Below are 23,371 nucleotides of genomic sequence, written 5' to 3' on the forward strand. Positions count from 1 at the left end.
CTGCCAAGCAGCTGAAACATAGAGTGATATTGTGGTTTTAGCTGACGTCTGTCGCCTCACTGTTTTGAGCGATGCTCGTTCATGTCTATGTAGATCGAGCTAGCGCGAGCTCGACGCTGACTTTCGTTGATTTCAAGGCCACAGGTGTCGCTGTTAAGCAGCATTTCTGAATCTTTACTTTTTTATAGTCTGCTCCATTTGTTCTGACTTCTTCTCCTCTTCCTCATGGACATGGACATGGACATGTACGAAAACTGTAATATCCCATTTAACTGGTTCCTTCTAAAATAATAGGCTGTGTTTGTGTGTTTGTTTGTGGAAGAAGTATTCAGATCTTAAAGTAACTATATCTGTCAAATGCATGTAGGAGAGTAAAAAGTACAACATATCCCTCTGAGTTTTAGTGATGGAGAATAAAGAAGTGAAATGGGGGCCGTTTTAAAACTTTGAACCAGTATCAACGTTACAAAGTGAAGCTTCATCCTGTTGATCGATGAGTCACTTTGATATCACTAAAAAATGTGTGAAAAATGTGGTCGAAACTCACTGCCCACATTGAAGATGTTTGTGTTGACGTTACGTTCATGTTGTAATCTGATGGAAAGACCAACCAGCAGATTTTACATGATGATTAAAACCTAGTGGCAACATATCAGACACAAACTGCACTGAGACACCTCACAGTGTTGCTCCCACTTTATTTCATGTGAACTACATTAAACCCAGTTCTGACTGGGAAGAACATAAAATGGGTCAAAAGAAACCGTTTAAGTCCACAGTGTATATTAAATATATCGAGGGAATTCATACTAAAACACCCAGTTTTCAAAATACAGCTGTGATTGTTGAACACATTTGAACAGCTTCTTTAAAAAGGCTTTTACCTATAAAACCATCATAACAAAACATGTCCTCCTCTATCATCCATCGTCTAGCTCACATCCATGCTCTCTGCGGGCCCTAAGCCCCCTCCCTCCCCTCCCTGGACGCTCTGGTAGATGGACGCCATGTCGGCGTTGGTTCTGATCTGGTTGGCGAAGTCGGCCATGCTGGGGCTCCTCTCCACCTCGGGCACGGCCAGCAGGGCTGCGACGGCGCGCATGGCCGAGCGCCTCAGCTCCTCCTGCTTCTCGAACTCCTGCTTCACTGAACCGGCCTTCACCTGCAGGTCCACGTTCATTTCAGTGACGTGGGAATCGTCATCACGTGTTTATTAATAATGTACTCCTCATGCATTATTTTTACAATAAATATATAGATTTTTTGGGGGAAATGTAATATAAATGTGTTAACTCCAATGTTTTATCTCAAATTAAGCAACCTTTTTTAAAAAATGATTTACTTTACAAACTGAAATGGGGGCTGTTTTAAAACTTTAAAACAGTACCAATGTTACAAATCGGTGTTCAAGTGGAAAACGCTGCTCTTTTCAAAGATACAGTTAAAGCCCCCCTCCAGTTTATTTTGTCATTTCTTTGATATTTTATATTTCTTTGAGTCATTTCCTGACTAAGTTGATCAGCAACACTGTTTCCAATTCTGTTTTGACAAATAATTTTGTGCTCAAAGTAAAAAAAAAAAGAAGCTTGTTGGTAAAATGTGAATATGATGTCTGACTATAGTAGAAGCTGCAGGCCAAAGGTCATCCTCCAAGCTGCAGGAGCACTCATGATCGTTTGAGTGATCTGAGCAGCAGTAAACTGATGAATCTGTTTATCTCTCCGTCATTTTTTTCTTTCTAGTTAGTAAGCTAGTTAGCTGTAGTTAGCTAGCACAACTTCTTTCATCAACTAACTGAGGGTTTTCATTTTATTTTTTAGTTTAGTGTGTTTATTTTTACCGTGGCATTTGTGTGTGTACGGTGAACGGGTGAAATCAACACACTGAATTACACAAAATCCCACCGTCAGAATTAACCCGACACACTGACTGTCTCTCTCACTCGCTCTGTTCTTCACCGTCTCCTCCTGCTGAAGGTAAATTAACAGAAAGCAGCTGATACCGGAGGTTTGTGGGCCTCTAACAGGTCCGAACGACGGGGAGTACAACTTTCAGCTCAACAGAAAACCAGAGAAAAGTCCCGTTAGAGAAGTAAACGGATCTCAGTGCAGCCCGGTGCGATGTCGGTGCTGGAGCTGAGGAGAGACCAGTCGGTGCTGGTGGACGGTGAACCTCCAAAACGTCCCCGAAACTACATTTCAAACGGCGGACCTCGGCAACACGTCTATCCGTTCTCTGGTGCTCTGGTCACCAGGAGGAGACGGTGAAGAAGAGAGAGAGTGAGAGAGAGTCGGTGTGTTGAGATAATTCTGGTCTCATTTGTGGTCTGATAAACAGTAAATTCATCTAAACTGGTTTGAAAAACGATGCAATCTGGTTGCCATGGTGATGAATTACGTCTGACTATTAACTACACCCCCATTCTCTGTTTGAGAAAGAACGTTAACCAAAAAACAGGAAGTAACACTCGCTGGAGGAGGAGTGGGCGGGGGGGCTTTAAAGCTTCATCCTGTTGATCGATGTGTTTGATATGACTGAAAAATTCAACATGTGGTCAAAACTCACAGCCCACATTTCTTCCTGAGTAAAAGATAAAGATGTTTCTGTGGACGTTATATTATCATATATATTCATGTTGTAATCTGATGGAAAGACGAGCTGTGTAGAGAACCTTTAACAAAGTACAGTTGGTAATATATAAACGACTTATTTTGAAGTTAAAAGAAAAGTGAATAGAAATCTATAAGATAAGAAATAGTCTCTATTTAAAAAGCCCGTGGACGTGTAATGTAAAGCTGTGCTGTACGTTAGTGTTTATATGAATGATAATATGAATACTATGGATGATGTGCTGGTACCTTAGTAGTGCACGTAGCTTTAAGAGGCTCTATCAGTCGGTCCAGTCTTTGGAGAACAGCTGCAGGACACAGAGAGGCCAGTCTGGCTAGCATCAGGAAAGTCAGCATCTACAACACACACACACACACACACACACACACACATACACACACACACATACACACACACACCGGCGGTCCAACCCACATGAGTAAAAGGAGGTGAAAATTTGCTTTGCTCTTGGTGTGAATGCAACATAAGTTGATATTTTCAGTATTTTCAACCCACCCTGATATCATAGTGATCTTTGAGTCCTTCCTCCACATGATCCAGGAACTGCAGGACGTTCAGCCCCTCCAGGCAGCTGTCCAGCAGAGTGTACATACACTCGAACGCCGCTTTACGCACATCTAGACCGTCATCCACAGTGTGTTTGAACGGACCCATCTCCACCTGCTCTACACACACACACAGTCATTAACACATGAACGTCAGACATGAACATACATGAAACCAGCCAAACCCACCTCTCTGATGAGGTCCTTCCTGATCTGGGTCTCCTTGTAGAGGTGAGGCAGCACGGTTGCTAGGAGACCGCGGATCAGAGAGGGCTTGTTGTGAGCTGCAGAGTTAAACATCACCAAAGAGACGCGGCGCACGTTGATGTCCTCGTCCTGCAGGGTCTTCAGGAAGTCGCCTGAAAAACACCCACATGTTCATATGTCCATTGAAAAGGTGAGTTTAGTACTAAAAAGACTAACTTTAGGAGATACACACTTGATTTGGTTAACGCATATTAATGATTTTTAACGTGTGGATTTTGTCCCCCATCACTTCCAGTACAACAGGATCTCTTCACAGCCAGTATGTACAGGAGGAATGAGTACAGCATTAACTCTTTCAGTGTGCATATGTGCGTTACATTAATACAAATCTTTACTGCACACTATATTATATTATATTATTATTATATTCTTTATACTGTGAAACACAGATACTGTACACTAACTCATTTAAAAACAGGTATATTTTACACATTTTGTTTTATAAATTTCTGTTTTATATGAAAGATTCTCATTTTCCAAGTAAAACTGCAGATATTGTTTTAAATATATGTGTTTATTAGGGCTGTCAAAGTTAACAAGAAAATAACACGTTAATGCAACTTGGTTTTAACTTCACTAATTTCTTTAACACATTAACGCAACTTGTGATTTTTAGGTCGTAGCGGCTCAGTTTTAAAGCTAGAGTAAAGATACTGGTATCATATGAAACTAGAAAACCTAAGGAAGCCAAGATGGTGACGGCCAAGAACCAAGATGGAGATGGACAAAATGCCAAACTCAAGGCTTCAAAACTGCAGTCCACAAACCAATGGGTGGCATCATGGTGACAACGTCCACTTCTTAGTCTGGTTTAAAGTAGCCTAACAGTTAAAATTAAACATTTAATTTCCAAACATTGAATTCATTAATTTGACCATTTATCCTCCTGATCTCACAACGTGGGTGAGGGAGGTGTTGGTGGAGGTCAGCTCGCTCTCTTCTAAGCCTCATCAAATCTGTAGATTTCATTTAAATCTCTCGCATGACTAAATCCCGCCACAAATACGTCACATTACTGAAGCTAAACATGCTCTAACTTCAACTTCACTGTGACTTTAAGACAGACATGTGGGACGATCCTTTAAAATGAGGATTCGTTTTCAGGTTTGTCCTCAAAGTAAACCTAAAGAAGAGTGTGTGTGTGTTTTGTACCTATGCAGTCTTTCAGCAGTGAGTCTATGGGGGCAGGTTGGTCAACGATGGTGAACTTGATCGCTGTCACCACCGTGCTGCGAGCCAGAGGAGAACCTGTAGGGGGCAGGATGACATCTATTTTAATTATTAACCCCTAAATTAACCTTTAACAGAACAATGGAACATTAACATAATCACAATAACTCAGTAGAGAGACAACTACAAAACACAAGGCTGGAAGAAAACACCTATAACACCAAAACACTTGTACTTTAACAGTATTTTCACAGTGTGGTATTAGTACTTTTACTGGTTTCTGGTTTCTAGATATATTTAGGTGTTGGATGGACAGACAGACTTAATCTCCATCATCAGAAACATCTTGTGAGTGAATCAATGAAAGAAACTTGGTACCAGCTCTGAGCTGCTGTTTCAGTCGTGGTAACAGCTGGGCGGCGTTGACCAGGGTCAGTTTCCCCAGACATTCAGCCACCAGGTTCCTGGTTCCCTCCTCCTGACACTCACAGTTCTGAAACAGCAGAGTCCAGATGGACTCCACATGGGGCGAGAGACTGGAGGCTGGACAGGCACTGGCAGAGACACAGGGAGAGAAGAAGAAGAGGAGGAGGAGGAGGAGGAAGAAGGCTTTTACCAAACTTTACAGGGAATCTGGTTCAAGTTGCACAAAATACAGGTTTTACCATCTTAGATAATAAAGTGGAGCTGCAGAAGGAAGAAACACATACCCACTTAAAAATAGTTAATTTTGCCAAAATTATATTCTGGTTGGTTTAAAAAACCAAAACCAAAAAAAAAAAAAAAATCCTCTTATCTTACTTCTGTACACTAATGTCAGGTCCACACTACACAGGACATGTAGACATGAAGGCTACATGATTTGATTTCTGCATGATTCTATAATTATTTTATTATATATATTCTATGATCTTCTATTAAAGCCTCTGATCACCCACCAGGTGTTCTCAGTTAATCTGTCTGATTAGACCTCTGCTCAGGACTCTGTGGGCCTGTTAGACTAACTGATTGACCTCTTCCAGAGTCTCCTGTTAGCCTTGTTAGGGCGGGGGGGACAAATCACACCTGTGTCATTCTTATTGGTAGATGAAGATTTGTGAATTAATAAATTCCCATCAAAGCTTCAACCTGAGCAGAGCTCTGATCAGTCAGAATAACACCCGTGTGGCTGTTCAGAGGCTTTACGTTTTGTCTTTAACTGCCACTTGAGGGCACCATAGAGTGACGTTCTCTGGTGCAACTTTGTAAAATAATGGATTCAGAAAATATGAGGAGAGAAAGAGAAAAGATGCATTGAAAGAGGAAGAGTGGAATAAAAGCAGACACCTGATGACCTCTTTGAGGGAGTGCAGCAGCAGGTATTGTCTCCGCGGCTGGGAGGAGATCTCCTTCAGCAGGAAGGGCAGGTAGTCCTTCAGGCTGCCGACCGCCATGCTGCCTAGAGCGCAGGACGCCGCCGTCTTCACCTGAAACCACAAACTAGATACTATTAATATTAAAAATAAATATGTTCATTCATCCAGGAAGAGTTCATTGTGGAAGAGAGAAGGACGTTTTTTTCTCACTTTCAGCAAATATATTCGAAGCTCACAAGAGAACATTTTCAACCTTTCTTTTTTTACTTTTCTACATAATTAATACATTAATCAATAATGCAAATAATGGTTATTTGTAACCTGGGAGCCATGTTGGTCTTACCTCCTCATTGGTGGAGGAGATGGCCTCCAGGAGGACTCCCTGCACCTCCTTACTTCCTCCCAGGCTGCCACTCCTCCCCACCTCCCCCAGACACAACAGAGCCAGGACTCTAGTAGACTCTGGAGAACCAGGATTCTTCACCTGAGAGGAGAGGAGAGGAGAAGAGAGAGGAGGAGAGAGGAGTAGAGGAGAGGAGAGGAGAGGAGAGGAGAGGAGAGGAGAGGAGAGGAGAGGAGAGAGGAGTAGAGGAGAGGAGAGGAGAGGAGAGAGGAGAGGAGAGGAGAGGAGATGGGAGAGGAGAGGGGTCCATTGATCTACTGATACAACCCGTCACTCACCATCACATTTCAACAAGAACACACATCATGAAAACATCTCCGAGTGCTATTCTAGTTTTCTAATAAATTGCTTCTAAATTGTTCCCGTGTCAGTGTGTTTGTGTCCTGCACAGACCTGCAGGCTTTAAATCTGGGCTTGCTGCTTTTCCGAAACTGTTTGGTTGCTGGCAAACGTCAACTTCTGCTGCAGCCGCAGCAGAAGTTGACTGATATCGAGTGTTGTGGGTTTTTGACAAGCATGAATATCTTGCAAAAATCTCCTAAGTAAAATGACAGATTTCTGTAGCTCTGCTGGCGTAACAGTGTGCACATCTTTACTTCCTAAACACACACTGTGCTCGTAAATGAATTTAGTTGTAATTTTCTTCTAATTTAATACAAAAACAAATTGTTATGATTTTGAAAGTTTTGTCAACATTCACAAATTATTCTGTGACACTTCCACCATTTAAATAAATAATTAGCTCTACATGATGCATGAAGTTGGAGGTTGGAATGAGAACAACATGAAGCGATGGAGGTTGGGTTAGTAGTACTGGCAAAAACTTCAGTCTACTTTGGACCGTGTATTTTACCAGTGTACAGACTCCCACTCACCTCCTGCAGGAGTCCGGCTACAGTGGCTGGTGTCTCTGTGGGGCAGGAGGAGGACAGAGCAGCCACACAGCGAGCTACAGACTGGTACGACTGTCTGTGGATGATGGTGGTGTCTGAAGTCTTGGAGCTGTGGAACGGAGCTGTGAGAGACTTCAGCAACTGACTGAGAGGAGGAGGAGAGGAGGAGGAGGAGGAGGAGAGGATTCAATCAAAACCTGCTCAAACTTGATTGGTCAATTGGCTACTACTCGGACTACAAATGGAAACTAGAACTCTTCCGGTACCAAAATCTTGTCCCGTTGCTGCTACAGATTCTACTTGTGAATCTGTTTATAGAGATTATGTCTTTCAGGCTCCACGCCCCCAGTTCGTAACGCAGACGGCATAATCGTAACCTCTGATGGCATAATCTGAATTATTTTTCTAAGATTTGACAAAGCTCCTCCTGAGCTACAGAAGACATATTATAACTGATCTTTATGTATAAAATAAATCTGTAGAATTGACCTTTAAGGGTCCGTTTGTAATCAGTTGGATATCAGTATCTTTACTCCACACCCTGGAGCCTTGATTCTAACAACACGTTTATGCTTTTACAGGCTCTTAACATGCTGTTTTAGTCCTCTATTGTGTTTTAATGGGCTTCTAATCACCTGAAATAATTTCAACATTGTGGGTTTTGGAAAGTTTTCATTATCACTTTAGCTAACTATGTCAACTGTTTTACACATTACTTTTAGCTAATGTTTAGCTAACTATGTTAACTGTGCTTCCATTACTTTTTTGAATTTTAGTACCATGTTCTTGAATTGTTTTTGAACATCTGTAACAGCTCTAACAACTGTTGGATTTGTGCTGTTTTTTTTTCATCTTCTGTCTTATTTCACCCATAATGCATTGCACGGCAGGCTATCTAAGTCAGTCTTACATTAGTCACTCGTAGGGAAGTTTTATGCAACAGACAAATTGAAGTGGCTATTGCAAGTCTGACCTAAAGTCAAGACAAAGCTAGGTCTACTTTAATGCAACTGGCCCCATGGTACCTGTAGCCCAGGTTACTGGTTTTGGACAGCACCAGTGCCTGTAGGAAGTCCAGTATGGCTGCCAGCGCTCCACCCTGCAGCAGAGGAGAGTGGACGAGTCTGAAGACTCCCGGCAGCACGGAGGAGCTGATCTTAGCCAGAGACGAGGGGCAGGCTTTGGCCATGCAGGTCAACAAGGTCACGGATACCTACACAGAGACACGCAACATGTTAAAATACTACATGTATTATATAACAATATCTATATACACAGCACTGGTCAACAGGACTGGAAGATAATACTTACCTCAGCCAAGGAGGTTTTATTTTTTAAATATTTTTTTTGTCTATTTTAGTTTAGTTTATTTGAGGGATAAAGAAAATGTATAAATACACATATAAAAAATGCCAGAATGCTATTTTTCATCTGTTGTCCCTGGTCAAGGTGTTACAAAAGTCTTCCTAAAATTCATCAAAAGCAGAAACCGTGGCGAATATGTAGTGTCTGAGTGCCTTCTAGTCTGTAATAGGTGAGGTAGTGTATATCCATGTCTCTTGATTACTCCTTTAAATAATATCTACCCTTGACCAGGTCACCAGACTCTTCATCAATGTTTGCCATCATGTATTCTCTAAATGTCACAGTGAGCACGGTGGAAGGAGCCTGATTAATGAGTGCTGGTGTTAAGTCCAGTACCTGTGATACGTGCATGTCGCTCTCGTCCACCAGAGCAGGCAGCTCGCTCAGAACAGGCTCCAGCGCTGCAGGTTTGATGCTGGCAGAGTGATGCGTGACCAACGAGGTCAGACACGCCAGCGTGCCGAGCTTCAGAGCACGCTGGTTCTTCCGCAAGAAAGACCCCAACACAGACAGAGTCTCTGGCAGGATGGACGACAGGTTGATCTGGACGAGACGGAGACGGAAAGTTATTTATCAGTCACTGCTTTCCAGAGGTGGAAGAAGCATTCACATCCTGTACTGCAGTAAAAGTACTAACACCACACTGTGGAAATACTCAACTGAACTGAATACTTAATGAAGTAAAAGTATGTAATCAGCTAACTGTAGTTAAAGTAGTTAAAGTAAAAGTATTGATTGTGCAGTAAAATGTTGTGTTTCACACTGAACCTTTAGTGGAGATGCAGAGATAAGGGTGATGCTCCTGACTGCTGTCAACCTTGTGATCTCATTCTTCAACCTCTCCAGGAAGATCTCCAAAACGCCCTGCAGCTCCGCCCCCAGGTGGTCGCCAAGGTGACACACCATGTGACCCATACAGGAAATAGCCCTCTCTTTCACTTCCTGGTCGATGTCTGTTGCTTTCAGCCTCTTCAGAGTTACACAAAACACCTTGGAGAAACAACATGTGGTGATTTTTCGATGTAGATGAAACACTTCCAACAGATGGTTGTTGACCATCTCTAAAGCTGGACAGACACTGATCTTGTAAACATGTTTTAATTGACATTTCTGCACGACAGAACCTTTATGCTACGAATGCACAATTTCAATATAAAAATCATACCTTGTAATAGTGAACTTACTTGGGGGGAATCTATTTCTTTATTGGAAAACATTTATTTTATAAATTAGTTGTTCACTTTAACCTAGAGATGCAAAGATCCAACTTTTCAAGTCCTGATACCGATAGCGAAACCTGGGCTACCAGTGATAGCAGCGATACCAGTGTTTAATTAGCTGCATGCCTCACTGTGTGGACGTCACTGTTCTTTTATGTGTAAGGAAACATCACGCTTGACTATTGTTTTCTTAACTTTGTCAAAAAATATAACAAATAAATACAAACTTTTATTTCATTTTTTACATTATTTAAACAATTTTTATTTATTATTGAAATAATAAATTGTACACTAGCAACTTGGTAAAAAATCTTCTAAATTAACAGGAATTATAATTCAACTGTAACCCTTTTTAATGCAGCAACAAATTGGTCAAAACATAAACAGGAATTAAATGTATATAGTATATAAACATAGAACTGACTAGAATAGATCGGATCCAATGTCACTGATACCCGATCCAGCTGTTTGAGTCATTATCGGCCCGATATCTGATCCGCTATCGGTGCATCCCTACTTTAAACCCTAAGTTTGCACACAGCCCACATTGTCCTCATTCCATTAGTTAACTCACCACATAGCACATTTGCTTTTATTTGACAAATTAATGTATTTTGTAAAAGGTTAGTTTCTATCTGCATGGTAAATAAACTCTAAACAGATAACCTTTATATTCTCATTTCATTCCCGTTAATTCCCATGGAAAGTTTCCACTTTGAATATTCCTGGCATTCCACAGTCATCATGACCCTTAAACTGCACATCAAACTACAACTGATCTGTCAGAGCTTCAGGTTGAATCTGTACAGACAAACTAACAGACTGTACTAACATTTACCGGTGTTCTGGGTGTTAATAATGACAACAGGATATTACATCTCTACGGTGATATTATAGAGCCAAAGCACCAAACAGCCGGTGAACCCCCCCGACCCTTCTCACCTCTCTGACAAACGGTTTGGGGTCGAATCCTGCGGCGGTGGCGGTCTGTCCCTGCGGCCTCATCACTCTGACAAGCTGCTGGGCGACCAGCAGAGCCTCCGACGTGATCTTATAGAAAGAGTCTTCTATACACGCCACCACCGGAGGCAGCAGCACCTGCAGCCACGAAGACAAGGCTTCATTTGTTCATCTTCAGACTGAGCCTCAAACTTATTCATATCAGCAAATAGTCATTTTAAACAATATGCACATTATCATGAAGCAGAGCTTTAAAGAGGTTTAGAGGACCTGCATGTGTGTCTGAAAGGCCTGAGGAGGGTGGGAGAGGAGGAGGACGTGGAAGAAGGAGAGAGCATCGATCCTCATGGTGGAGGAGGTGGACCTGTCTGTCAGGGAGAAGATGATGCCTGGAGGAGGAAGGAGGAAGGAAGGAAGGAAGGAAGGAAGGAGGAAGGAAGGGAAAAAAGAAGAGGAGAGAGCAAGGGGATGCAGGGAAGCAGCTGAACGTAAGTAAGAGATAACGTACAACGAGCCGGTCGTTATCGCGTCGATCCCGACGTGAAGCGAAAGATTCATTTCGCAATAACGACCGGCTCACTGTACATTATTACACTTATTACACGGCTACGTACTAAATTAATCAATAATTTGACACAAAATATTAATTTAAAACATTATTTTAATTGATATAAAAATGTTTTGAATTCTTCCGCTAGTAAAATTAGTCCGTTTGACACGGTTGGAACCGAGTCCGTAGCAACGTAAATGTAGTTTAAGATTTGCTGACTCGTTAGCTGTAATTCACATTAAACTGAACATTTCCATTGATGGTGAAGTGAGACGAGGTGAGTGGGACGTCTCTTGGAATATTAATGTTGATGTTTCTGTCCTCATTCATCTGGATGTGTCCTTCTTGTCGATGCATAAAATGGCCGCGGCATCTGATTGAGGTTTTCTGTCCAGTAAATTACATTTTCTTTTCGATTTAAACGCGCCCGTACCGTATTCCGTTTAGTGTTAACTTCATGTCTGTCGATTCCTTTGTCGTCCTGCTCTTTGTGTTTTTTAACCCGTCTCGCTTTTTCTGCTCTGTTTTCTTGTTCTCTCTTTCTTTTCTTCACTGGGGACTCTTCTGCCGTTAACCATGAATCTAAAGTTCCGTGCTCTCCAAATATATAAAAATTCATATCAGAAAAATACTCCATGGTGTTTTCTGATGGAGGAACGGAAACCTAACGTCTATTTTGTGCCGCAGTTAAATTTACCGGACTTCTTTCTGTGCATTGATATGATCGGACGTGGTCCTCCAGAGTCTGTGATCAGAGCGTCCGTAGCAACATTCTGCTATAAAGAAATAACAGACCGTAGAACGCTGTGATTGACCAATCAGAATCGAGTATTCAACAGAGCCGTGCAACAGTCTGTTATACATAACAACGGTCTGTTATACATAGCAACGATCTGTTATACATAGCAACGGTCCCTTATACATAGCAACGGTCTGTTATACATAGCAACGGTCTGCTTTACATAGCAACGGTCCGTTATACATAGCAACGGTCTGCTATACATGGTCTGTTATAAGTAGCAATGGTCTGTTTTACGTAGCAACGGTCTGTTATACATAGCAACGGTCTGTTATACGTAGCAACGGTCTGCTATACATAGTCTGTTATAAGTAGCAATGGTCTGTTTTACGTAGCAACGGTCTGTTATACATAGTCTGTTATACGTAGCAACGGTCTGTTATACTTAGCAACGGTCTGTTATACATAGCAACGGTCTGTTATACGTAGCAACGGTCTGTTATATTGGACCAAACAGGTCATGCAACTTTCCACAAAGTTTAACTGAAATACTTCAAGTAGTTCTGAGATATCTTGCTAACTAACAATTAATAATAGATAATGTACAGCGAGCCGGTCATTGATGTGAAAGAATCCCCGACAGGCCGATGCAATGACCCGCTAGCTGTCCCGCTTATTACACGGCTACTTACCGAAGAAATCAATAATTTGACACAAAAACGATCCTCCAGAGTCCGACATCAGAACTGCTATACGTAGCAACAGTCTGCTATACATAGCAACGGTCTGCTATACGTAGCAACGGTCTGCTATACATAGTCTGTTATAAGTAGCAATGGTCTGTTTTATGTAGCAACGGTCTGTTATACATAGCAACGGTCTGTTATACATAGCAACGGTCTGTTATACATAGCAACGGTCTGTTATACGTAGCAACGGTCTGTTATACTTAGCAACGGTCTGTTATACATAGCAACGGTCTGTTATACGTAGCAACGGTCTGTTATACATAGCAACGATCTGTTATACATAGCAACAGTCTGCTATAAAAAAAATATCAGACCGTAAAACGCCGTGATTGACCAATCAGAATCAATTATTCAACAGAGCCGTGTAATAAAGACGTATAGATGTTAGGAGGGCTGAACGAGAAATAAAAAGAAAGAAAAAGGCAATTTGTGTGCGTGGGTGTGTGTGTGTGTGTGTGCGTGCGTGCGTGCGTGTGTTACCAGGTATCAGTGCAGGTATGTGCGGCTCCAGAGCTCCAGGTACAGTGTGAGCCAGTTCAGTGAGCAGAAGGAAGCAGCCCTGTCGAGATTTAATGCTCTTCTCCTTCAGCTGTCGGTGGAGAGTCTTCACTATCAGGGGCACCTGCACACACACACACACACACACACACACACACACACACACACACACACACACACACACACACACACACACACACACACACACACACACACACACACACACACACACAGATCATGCATTTGCTATTTGAGTTTCTGTTTTACTTATTATTCACTGATCTGTTTGAGAGAACCTCAGCTGGTAACCAGAACACAAGCTGCAAAACGTACCTCCCAATCCTTTTGTTTATGTGTTATATTTGTTGAAATTCTCATTACACTCCGACAGCAATCAATAAATCAAATACTCTGTAATAAACCATCCAATCATTTCATTCAGCCCAAACTTTCACTGGAGAACAGTTTGCAACACTGGGCTGTTTTTAGGTTGGATCATTTTGCTGGTTTCTCAACATTACCGACTCTGCCTTTAACTTCCAAATTTAACATCGCATCCACACGTAGTTCAGTAACTGAATAGTGAAAACTCGTAGAGGTACCAAGGGAAGCCCTTGAATGTTTTTCTGAAGGAGCTACAGTTTATGTGCAACTAATAATGTCACATTGTTGTTGTTTTGGTTTTATTGTTTGTTGATACGTATATGTATATATATATTTACATCTTTACTTTACTTTTAATGTTATCAACAAAGAGAAATGTTCTCCCCTTGTCCTAAGATGGTCCTAAATTGATACTAGAGTATACTTCTTTTATGAATGATGCGGTACAGTTGAAGCAGTGGCGCTGTGTGTGTTTGACCATCAGCGACGGTCCAACTCCACCCAGAAAGTTCAAGTACTTTCTGTACCTGTTTCTATGTGTACTGGTAGTAAAATGTTTCAGTACCTGTTCCTTCAGCATGGCGACGGCTGGCTCCTCCTCCCCGCTCCCCGCTGAGTCGGACGCGGCCGTGATGAGGCCGTGGTGACTCGGTCCAGCTCGCGTTTGTCTCAGCAGTGTTGAGAAGGCGGCGAAGACGTCGGCCCTGACGTTCTCCTCCCGCTCCTTGAAGTGGGCCAGCAGGGCGGGGCAGATGGAGGCGTAGAAGGAAAGGATGAGGTCCCGCCTCGTGGTGAGCAACGCCTCCAGACACTTGATGGAGGAGCGCCGCACCTTCCAGCTCATGTCGTCATCGTCGCTGTACTCGTCGTCTGATTCTGGAGTCAAGAGACCAGACAGTTATCTCTAAGTATAAGTACATATTTGAGGTACTTGAGTATTTCCATTTGATACCACTTTATACTTCTACTCCACTACATCTTTAGTTACTTTACAGACGAGAGTAAAGTAAACATGTTCTGGTATAAACCCAAAATAAAGTATGAACTTGTAATTTAATTAGGAGATGAAAACAGTAAACAAATAACCTTCATCCAGCCCGTCCTCTATGTCCATGCTGTCCTCTTCCTCCTCTTGCTCGTTATCATAGTTGTAGTTAGGGTCAAAGGTCATGAACTTCAGACAAAGCTGTGTTACTGTGGCAATATGAGGGGACATCTCCTTTGGACACCTGTCAATCAACGGACACGACATGAATAATAGAGAGTGTGTGTGTGTGTGTGTGTGTGTGTGTGTGTGTGTGTGCGTGTGTGCGTGTGTGTGTGTGTGTACCTGCGTATGAAGGCTTCAAAGGCCTGGAAACAAAACTCTCTCAGCTCGTCGTCCTCCACAGCGGTGAACTTCACCACCATCGGGATCAGCTTCTCCAAATGCTCACCTACATAACACACACACACACGCACACACACACACGCGCACACACACACACACACACACACACACAGACATAAAAGACAAACAAAATGAACGTACAGTTTATGATTTTTTATCTAAATAATTAAAACGTCAATTAAAAAGTCAGGTTTTTGGCCGTCGCCATCTTGGTTTTTTCAACCAGAAGTGACATCAGAGGGTGGAGCTAAGTACAACCGAACGCTGAATAAGACAAAAATGTTATAATTAACTCCGATGAATGAAAACACACTGTGAAAGGGTTAAAGTTCTAAAACGAAAACACGGACAACTCCCAGACCGGACAACGCCGTGGTAGCGACCTGTCAATCACAATGTAGCCCCGCCCTAAAGCATCCCCTGCTTTATGGTCTATTTGACTCTAAATTTACTAAATGAACATCATGCTGTATTGAAGAAGACTTGAAACTAGTGATTGAGACCATAAACTCATGTTTACAATGTTTACTGAGGTAATAAATCAAGAGAGAAGTAGGCTCATTTTCTCATAGACTTCTATACAACCAGAGGAGTCGCCTCCTGCTGGCTGTTAGACAGAATGCAGGTTTAAGGCACTTCAGCATTGGCTTCACTTCTCAGACCCGGAGGTTGATGCCTGGTTTTAAGTTAACGTTTAGAGACAAAAAAGTTATCTTGTTTCTTGGTTTTTCAATCTAAAATATAAACCCAATATTTCACTTGGAAATCTGTTGAGCTTCTGTGTTTAGTGTTTTATTTTGTTTTAAAGGCCAGTGATTAAAGCCTGATGTCGTAAGGAACCAGGTGATTTAGTCACCTAACCATCCATCAGCCGGTCCAAAGACTCAGACTAAACTAAACTAAACACCTCCAGAAGTTTTTGTCCTGAACTCAAAGACTTGAGGACCTGAGTGGCCGTCCTGGTTTAGAAGCAGTTCAGACAAATACTGCTGGTGCAAGACGAGGAAGTGCTTTAATAATAATAAATAAAATAAAAATCAACATGATAACTGACCAGAGTTATGACGTTAAACTGGTCACATGAACGCAGCTACAGATCTCACCGACTCGATGGCCGCCCTGACGGCTGATGGTTGCTAGGCACTGGATGTACGTCCTCGTCATGGAAGTGGGCGGGGCCTTGGCCAACTCCGTCAACAGGTGTTCAATCAGCTGGGAGAAGAGGGCGGGGCTACAGCAGGGCACCAGGTGACCGAGAGCCAAGATGGAGCGCTTCCTGACCGCCATCCTGGGGCTGGTTAACTGACGGGGCATCAGGGGGAAGAGTGAACGAATGAATGACCGAATTAATGAATGAATGAATGAATGAATGAATGAATGAGTGAATGAATGAATGAATGAATGAATGAATGAATGAATGAATGAATGAATGAACGAATGCACAGATGGACAGAAGACTAAGACAGATAAAATATAAATAAGATCCAGTAAAATAAAATATAGCACAATATGTCACAATGACTGAAAATTTAAATATAAAAATCGTACACTTTGTATGCAAAAAGGCAATATTACATATACTACAACTACTGCTGCTACTACTACTCTGTGTACTCCTACAACGAGAAGAGAATGAAATGTACCACATTCACATTTGTCTTTGTTATTTGGAGTCTCAGTTTCTCACCTGAGGCAGCAGACTGGAGAGCAGAGAGCTGTGGAAACTGACCAGAGCACCACTCAGCCTGGAGAATCAAAAATATCAATAAAATATCAATAAATTAAAAAAAATAAAAAGAATATAGCATATAAATATAAAAGATTATATTCCAGTCTGTGCTAGCAGCTCTGTGAGGCTGTATTTGGTGTGTTCACCATTGTAGTGTGGCATGTTAGCATGCTAACATTACCTAATTATCAGTAAATCACTATGTTACCTAAACCTAATTATCACTAGGGCTGTCAATCGATTAAAATATTTAATTGCACATTTTTTATCTGTTCAAAATGTACCTTAAAGGGAAATTTGTCAAGTATTTAATGCTCTTGTCAACATGGGAGTGGACAAATATGCTGCTTTATGCAAATGTATGTATATATTTATTATTGTAAATCAATTAACAACACAAAACAATGACAGATATTGTCCAGAAACCCTCACAGGTACTGCATTTAGAATAAAAAAGCAAGTTTGGAGCGTTATTTAACCTCCTTCATGACAAGCTAGTATGACATGGGTGGTATAATGTAATAATATATATTCCACTAACTGACTCAATGACCTGAATACTAGCTTGTCAAGAAGGAGGCTAAATAACACTCCAAACTTACACTAAATTTTGGTGACAAAAAGGGGTCCCTTGACCTCTGACCTCCAGATATGTGAATGAAAATGGGTTCTATGGGTACCCACGAGTCTCCCCTTTACAGACATGCCCACTTTATGATAATCACATGCAGTTTAGGGCAAGTCATAGTCAAGTCAGCACACTGACACCCTGACAGCTGTTGTTGTCTGTTGGGCTGCAGTTTCCATGTTATTATTTGAGCATATTTCTTATGCTAAATGCAGTACCTGTGAGGGTTTCTGGACAATATCTCTCATTGTTTTGTGTTGTTAATTGATTTACAGTAATAACTATATACACCGATTGCAAAAAGCAGCATTTTTGTCCACTCCCATGTTGATAAGAGTATTAAATACTTGACAAATTTCCCTTTAAGGTACATTTTGAACAGATAAAAAATGTGTGATGTAGTGTCCAGCGTTGCATTCTGTAATATTTCACCAGAAATAGTATGTAATTCACGTACTATTGGGTTCATACTGAGGTTTCGGACATAATAAAATATGTCACATACTATTTTAGAGACTACATAGCACGTTAGTTTCGAACGCAAACCCCCAAAAAAGAAAAACAAGACACAGAAAATATAACATAAATTCAGGAAAATGCAAAGTTCCTAACATTTGCTCTAGTTTGGCTCCTTTGAGACGTTGAATGAGGCTGTTCCAAAGCAAAATAATAACCTTATTTTTAATTATTTATTAGCCTTAGCCGTCAACAGCCAACAGCCTCGGCTCTGAGGAGTTCAGGCTCAACCTACTGCAGGTGTTTGTGTTTGTATTGTTTTTGTAACTTCATGTTTTCAGGGGTTTAAGTTGTTAAATATACATTCCAGATATCACATTCATTTTTCTTCAAAACAGTGAGGGAAATATCTTTTCTCCTACGCTCTCGTCTAGCTGTCGTTGCGACTGATAGGGTTAATGCTGTAAAAACTCAGAGACAACATATGAAAGATGGAGGAAGAAGATAAGAAGAGGGGGCGGGTAACTTTTAGGCAACCTGAAATGTTATCTGTGGAAACTCGACTGTGCAGACGCTGAATAGCCACCAACAGATGAAAAGAGGAACGGAGAAATGATTTCAGCATCCAAGATCAACACAATGAGGAACTTTCTTCTGCTCTTCCTCTCTCTGATTACAGGTAAAATATTACTGCTGTCTGACTTCTGATATTACAGATTTGATAGATAACTGTTCGAAGAAATTAACCAGTTTTCATACATCCTGTGGTGTGGTCGGTCACAGTAGCAGTGTTACTGCAGCACTGGTTCACAGACTAAAACCAACAAGGTTAAAGAACACTTTTAAATACATATTCGAAAAATCTAAAATCATGACCCAGCCCTACTAATTTGGTTAGTTATAGTTACCCAACACTGACTGGCTTAGACAGACATAGCTCGAAATATAACAACAGGATAATTTTCTACGGCGTTATTGTAATATAATAACTAGGGCTGTCAAAGTTAACGTGATGATAACGCGTTAACGCAAATTTGTTTTAACGCCGCTAATTTATTTAACGCATTAACGCAACTTGCAATTTTTTGGTTGTAGCGGCTCAGTTTTAAAGCTAGAGTGGAGATACTGGTATCATATGAAACTAGAAAACATAAAGAATCCATCGGTACCAACCGTGTTAATGGAAGTTAAATAACGCTCCAAACTTACGCTAAATTTTGTTGAGAAAAAACTGTCATGGCCATTTTCAAAGGGGTCCCTTGACCTCTGACCTCCAGATATGAGAATGAAAATGGGTTCTATGGGTACCCACGAGTCTCCCCTTTACAGACATGTCCACTTTATGATAATCACATGCAGTTTAGGTGCAAGTCATAGTCAAGTCAGCACACTGACACACTGACAGCTGTTGTTGCCTGTTGGGCTGCAGTTTGCCACGTTATGATTTGAGCATATTGTTTTATGCTAAATGCAGTACCTGTGAGGGTTTCTGGACAATATTTATCATTGTTTTGTGTTGTTAATTGATTTCCAATAATAAACATATACACACATTTGCTAAAAGCAGCATATTTGCCCACTCCCATGTTGATAAAAGTATTAAATACTTGACAAATCTCCCTTTAAGGTACGTTTTGAACAGATAAAAAATGTGTGATTACTTTGCGATTAAATATTTTAATTGATTGACAGCCCTACATTACAGTTGACGTTATAGCAGGGCTCATCCTCTACTCTGACCTACTGATGTATAAAGTGTAGTATGTATTGATACAGAGCTGATTCAGATTACTACAGTCTTTCTAATTGTTTCTGACATGATGTGACTTTTTGTCTTTGTCTGATCTACAGGTTGTCAGGCCTATTCTGAAGTGAAGGGATGCACAGACGGATGGGTTGAATTCACCTGCAAATATCCTGAAACAAATGAAACATATACAAATATTTCTGTACGTCCTCCAAGGCGACCCGATCGGTCTGATTACTCCGTATGGAGTAATGGTAAGAGACACTCACTATTAATGTGTTTTTACATAAACTCAAAATTAAAACTTGGTCAAACTAAGAAAACATAAATAAAACAAGTAAACATAAAATTATAACTTAACATTTGGGCTGTCAAAGTTAACTCAATAATAAAGGGTTAAGGCAAATTTGTTTTAACGTCACTAATTATTTAACGCTTGCAATTTTGAATCAACCTCTTAAATATCTGACAGGCTGTTGATATTTTGGAGGTTGTAGCAGCTCAGTTTTAAAGCTAGAGTGAAGATACTGGCATCATATAAAACTAGAAAACATAATGAATCCATTGGTACCAACCATGTCATACTAGCTTGTTAACTAAATAATGCTCTAAACTTAAGCTAAATTTTGACAATAGGAAAACCTGTCATGGCCGTTGTCAAAGGGGTCCCTTGACCTCTGACCTCAAGTATTAAATCAAGTATTAAATACTTGACATTTTGAACAGATACAAAATGTGCGATTAATTACAATTAACTGTGGACAATCATGCAATTAATCACGATTAAGTATTTTAATCGATTGACAGCCCTACATAAAATACAACAACACAATGCACATGTGATTAATCACATTTTCAGAGCCTATGTCTTTGAGGTACACATCAAGCCATAGATGGATGATAACAAATACAATACCTCAGATATCAGAAATGTATTGTTTGGTACCACTTTCTTATACTCCAATGGCTTTATGTTGTTTTTATTATATTTTGTTTTATATTTCTCTCTGTTTGACCATGGTTTTGTATTTTCTGTGCACCAGTGCAGCACACTGTAATTCTGGTTTCTAAGTTGCTATAGAAATAAAGCCTACTTACTTACATTCTACATGTTTTTTATTTGCAGGGAAAAATAAATGCAAGAAACCATTCATTCAAACTGCATACAGAACAGCTAAAACCACCATCTCATGTGGTTATGAAGGAAAGTCCAAAGTTTCAACGTTTTTCTGCAAAGACAACGGATCAATCTGTGAGAATATTGTATCAACTAGATCTTCTCTGAGGTCAAACGGGACGTTCACTCTCACAGAAAGCAGGCGTAACTTTAGCATGTCCATCAGTAATGTGTCCTCACAGCATGCTGGTGTCTACTGGTGTGGAGTGGAACGTAATGGAGGATGTAACCGAGCTGCACTCAGAAAAATAACACTGAAGGTTGAAGGTGAGAAGCTCACATCTGACACTTTGATTTACTCAAACAGAGAATTAAGATGTCTCTGAAATATGTTGTTAAATACCGTCACTGATAGGAAACGCTGTCTGTCTATTTACAGATATCATCACTAACTTCAGAAGGTCTCCTATGATTGGACAGAATTTCACATACTGGTGTGATTACTCAGGACAACCAGACAACCAGATTAAATTCATCTGTAAGGGAGAAGATCCATCCATATGTGAACCTCTAGTGACCACCAAACAGAACACTGGGAGGTTTTCCATGGAGGACGACAAAGAGAAGAGAAATATCACCATTACAGTGAGAGACGTAACATCAGAGGACACCGGGACATACTGGTGTGGAGCTAAAACCAGTGACACAACACGCAGCAACCCATTCTTCCACAGATTGGTGATGACTGCCGGTGAGTTGTCGGATTATTTTATGGTTTGTAATCTGACCCCTGTTCAGATTGTAGGAGGCATGAATATGATATGATGATATAATGTATGAATATGACGTCTGACTATAGTAGAAGCTGCAGGTCAAAGGTCATCCTCCAAGCTGCAGGTCAAAGGTCATCCTCCAAACTGCAGGTCAAAGGTCATCCTCCAAGCTGCAGGAGCACTCATGATCGTTTGAGTCTGAACAATAATCTGATAAATCTGTTACACTGACTGTAATATGTATGTAATATGTTGTTAAATACCGTCACTGATAGGAAACGCTGTCTGTCTGTTTACAGCTACTATCACTAACTTCACAAAGTCTCCTACTACTGGACAGAGTCTCACATACTGGTGTGAATACTCAAAAGAGACAACCAACAGGACCACGAGAGTTAGTTGAGAGAGTTCACATTAACCAACGGGACCAGATTAGCCGACCCCTACTCCGCTGGAGACTACTGCAGGAGGAGGAGACGGCTGGCTAACGCTAGTTAGCTAGCTAGCTTGTCCGCAGACTGAGACGCTAGCTAGCTAACGCCTGCTCTCCTCCCGGTGAAGTAGTCTCCTGGCGGTGAGGAGGGAGGCAGAGGGACCGTGACCCAGCGCTGACCTCTGTTGGGCTCATTTCTGTAGCAGGGTGGAATTAGCAAGGTAGCTAGCTACCTAGCCGCACGCTAAATGAGTAAAATCTAACATTTGAATGCTTCATCCTCACACTCTGGTCACAGCGTAGGAAAGCTCAGTGCTATCACCAGATGAGCGACCACTTTGTTTGGCTCATATTCTGTGTTGCCTGACAGCGTGGTGGAATTAGCAAGCTAAGCTAGCTAAGTAGCCACTGTGGCAGGTCACTGAACATTTCTACCGGACACTCAACTTTGTGTCTGCCACTGAAATGAAATCTATGTAGAACACTTTAGACTTGTAAACATGAGTCAGTGGTGCCAGACAGTAGAAATATGGATCATCTAACATTAATCCCTGACTATTTTAAACTTAGGAATTGTTTTTTTAAATAATATTTCTTAATATAAGGAAACATATCTGCCATGGTGGCAGGTGACCAAACATTTTGACCTGCCACAGCCAACATTTACCCTGTAGGCTATTTGGCAGGTGGCAGATGTCAATTTCATTCCCTGCCTACATTACAGTTGATGTTATAGCAGGGCTCATCCTCTACTCTGATCTACTGATGTATAAAGTGTAGGTTGTATTGATACAGAGCTGATTCAGATTACTACAGTCCTCCTAATTGTTTCTGACATGATGTGACCTTTTGTCTTTGTCTGATCTACAGGTTGTCAGGCCTATTCTGAAGTGAAGGGATGCAGAGATGGATGGGTTGAATTCACCTGCAAATATCCTGAACCAAATGAAACATATAAAAATATTACTGTAGGTCTTCCATGGCGACCCATACGGAGTAATAAGACCGATGTGTGGGAGAACAAAGGCAGGTTTTCCCTGTACCATGATACAAAAAATAAAAAACTCAACGTGAACATCAGACGACTTCAACACAACGACTCTGGGAAATACCAGTGTATGTTTGAAGGATCCAAACGTGAAACAGTGGAACTAGAACTGGAAGATGGTAAGAGACACTCACTATTAATGTGTTTTTAATAAACTCAAAATTAAAACTTGGTCAAACTAAGAAAACATAAATAAAACAAGTAAACATAATGATAGTGATGATAACGCGTTAACGCAAATTCGTTTTAACGCCGCTAATTTATTTAACGCATTAACGCAACTTGCAATTTTTTTTTTGTAGCGGCTCAGTTTTAAAGCTA

General features: G+C 41.0%; 2 protein-coding genes across 2 annotated transcripts in view; one reads left to right on the forward strand and one right to left on the reverse strand.

Moving 5' to 3' along the window:
* The window catches only part of LOC141774637 (polymeric immunoglobulin receptor-like), a 42,522-nt gene extending 19,357 nt beyond the window's left edge, over positions 1-23,165 (forward strand). Inside the window, exons 9-10 of the mRNA XM_074647462.1 lie at positions 21,236-21,667; positions 21,720-23,165. Coding sequence (XP_074503563.1) covers positions 21,236-21,621 — 386 coding nt within the window. The 3' untranslated portion in view covers positions 21,622-21,667; positions 21,720-23,165. The remainder of the gene's footprint in view (positions 1-21,235; positions 21,668-21,719) is intronic.
* On the reverse strand, positions 687-18,265 carry LOC141776574 (cullin-associated NEDD8-dissociated protein 1-like). Its single transcript, XM_074650272.1, has 21 exons — positions 18,228-18,265; positions 16,807-16,864; positions 16,223-16,421; positions 15,060-15,165; positions 14,816-14,958; positions 14,295-14,605; positions 13,328-13,469; positions 11,080-11,198; positions 10,792-10,947; positions 9,398-9,619; positions 8,966-9,172; positions 8,290-8,477; positions 7,247-7,409; positions 6,312-6,452; positions 5,940-6,079; positions 4,992-5,167; positions 4,596-4,691; positions 3,366-3,535; positions 3,127-3,291; positions 2,859-2,966; positions 687-1,162 (listed from the first exon to the last, which is right to left on the reverse strand). Exons 1-21 carry the CDS (start codon positions 18,263-18,265, stop codon positions 932-934), a joined length of 3,279 nt encoding a protein of 1,092 aa, XP_074506373.1. The 3' UTR covers positions 687-931.
* Positions 23,166-23,371: the final 206 nt, after the last annotated feature.

The sequence above is a fragment of the Sebastes fasciatus genome, chromosome 1 (assembly GCF_043250625.1).
Source record: "Sebastes fasciatus isolate fSebFas1 chromosome 1, fSebFas1.pri, whole genome shotgun sequence".
NCBI lineage: Eukaryota > Metazoa > Chordata > Actinopteri > Perciformes > Sebastidae > Sebastes > Sebastes fasciatus.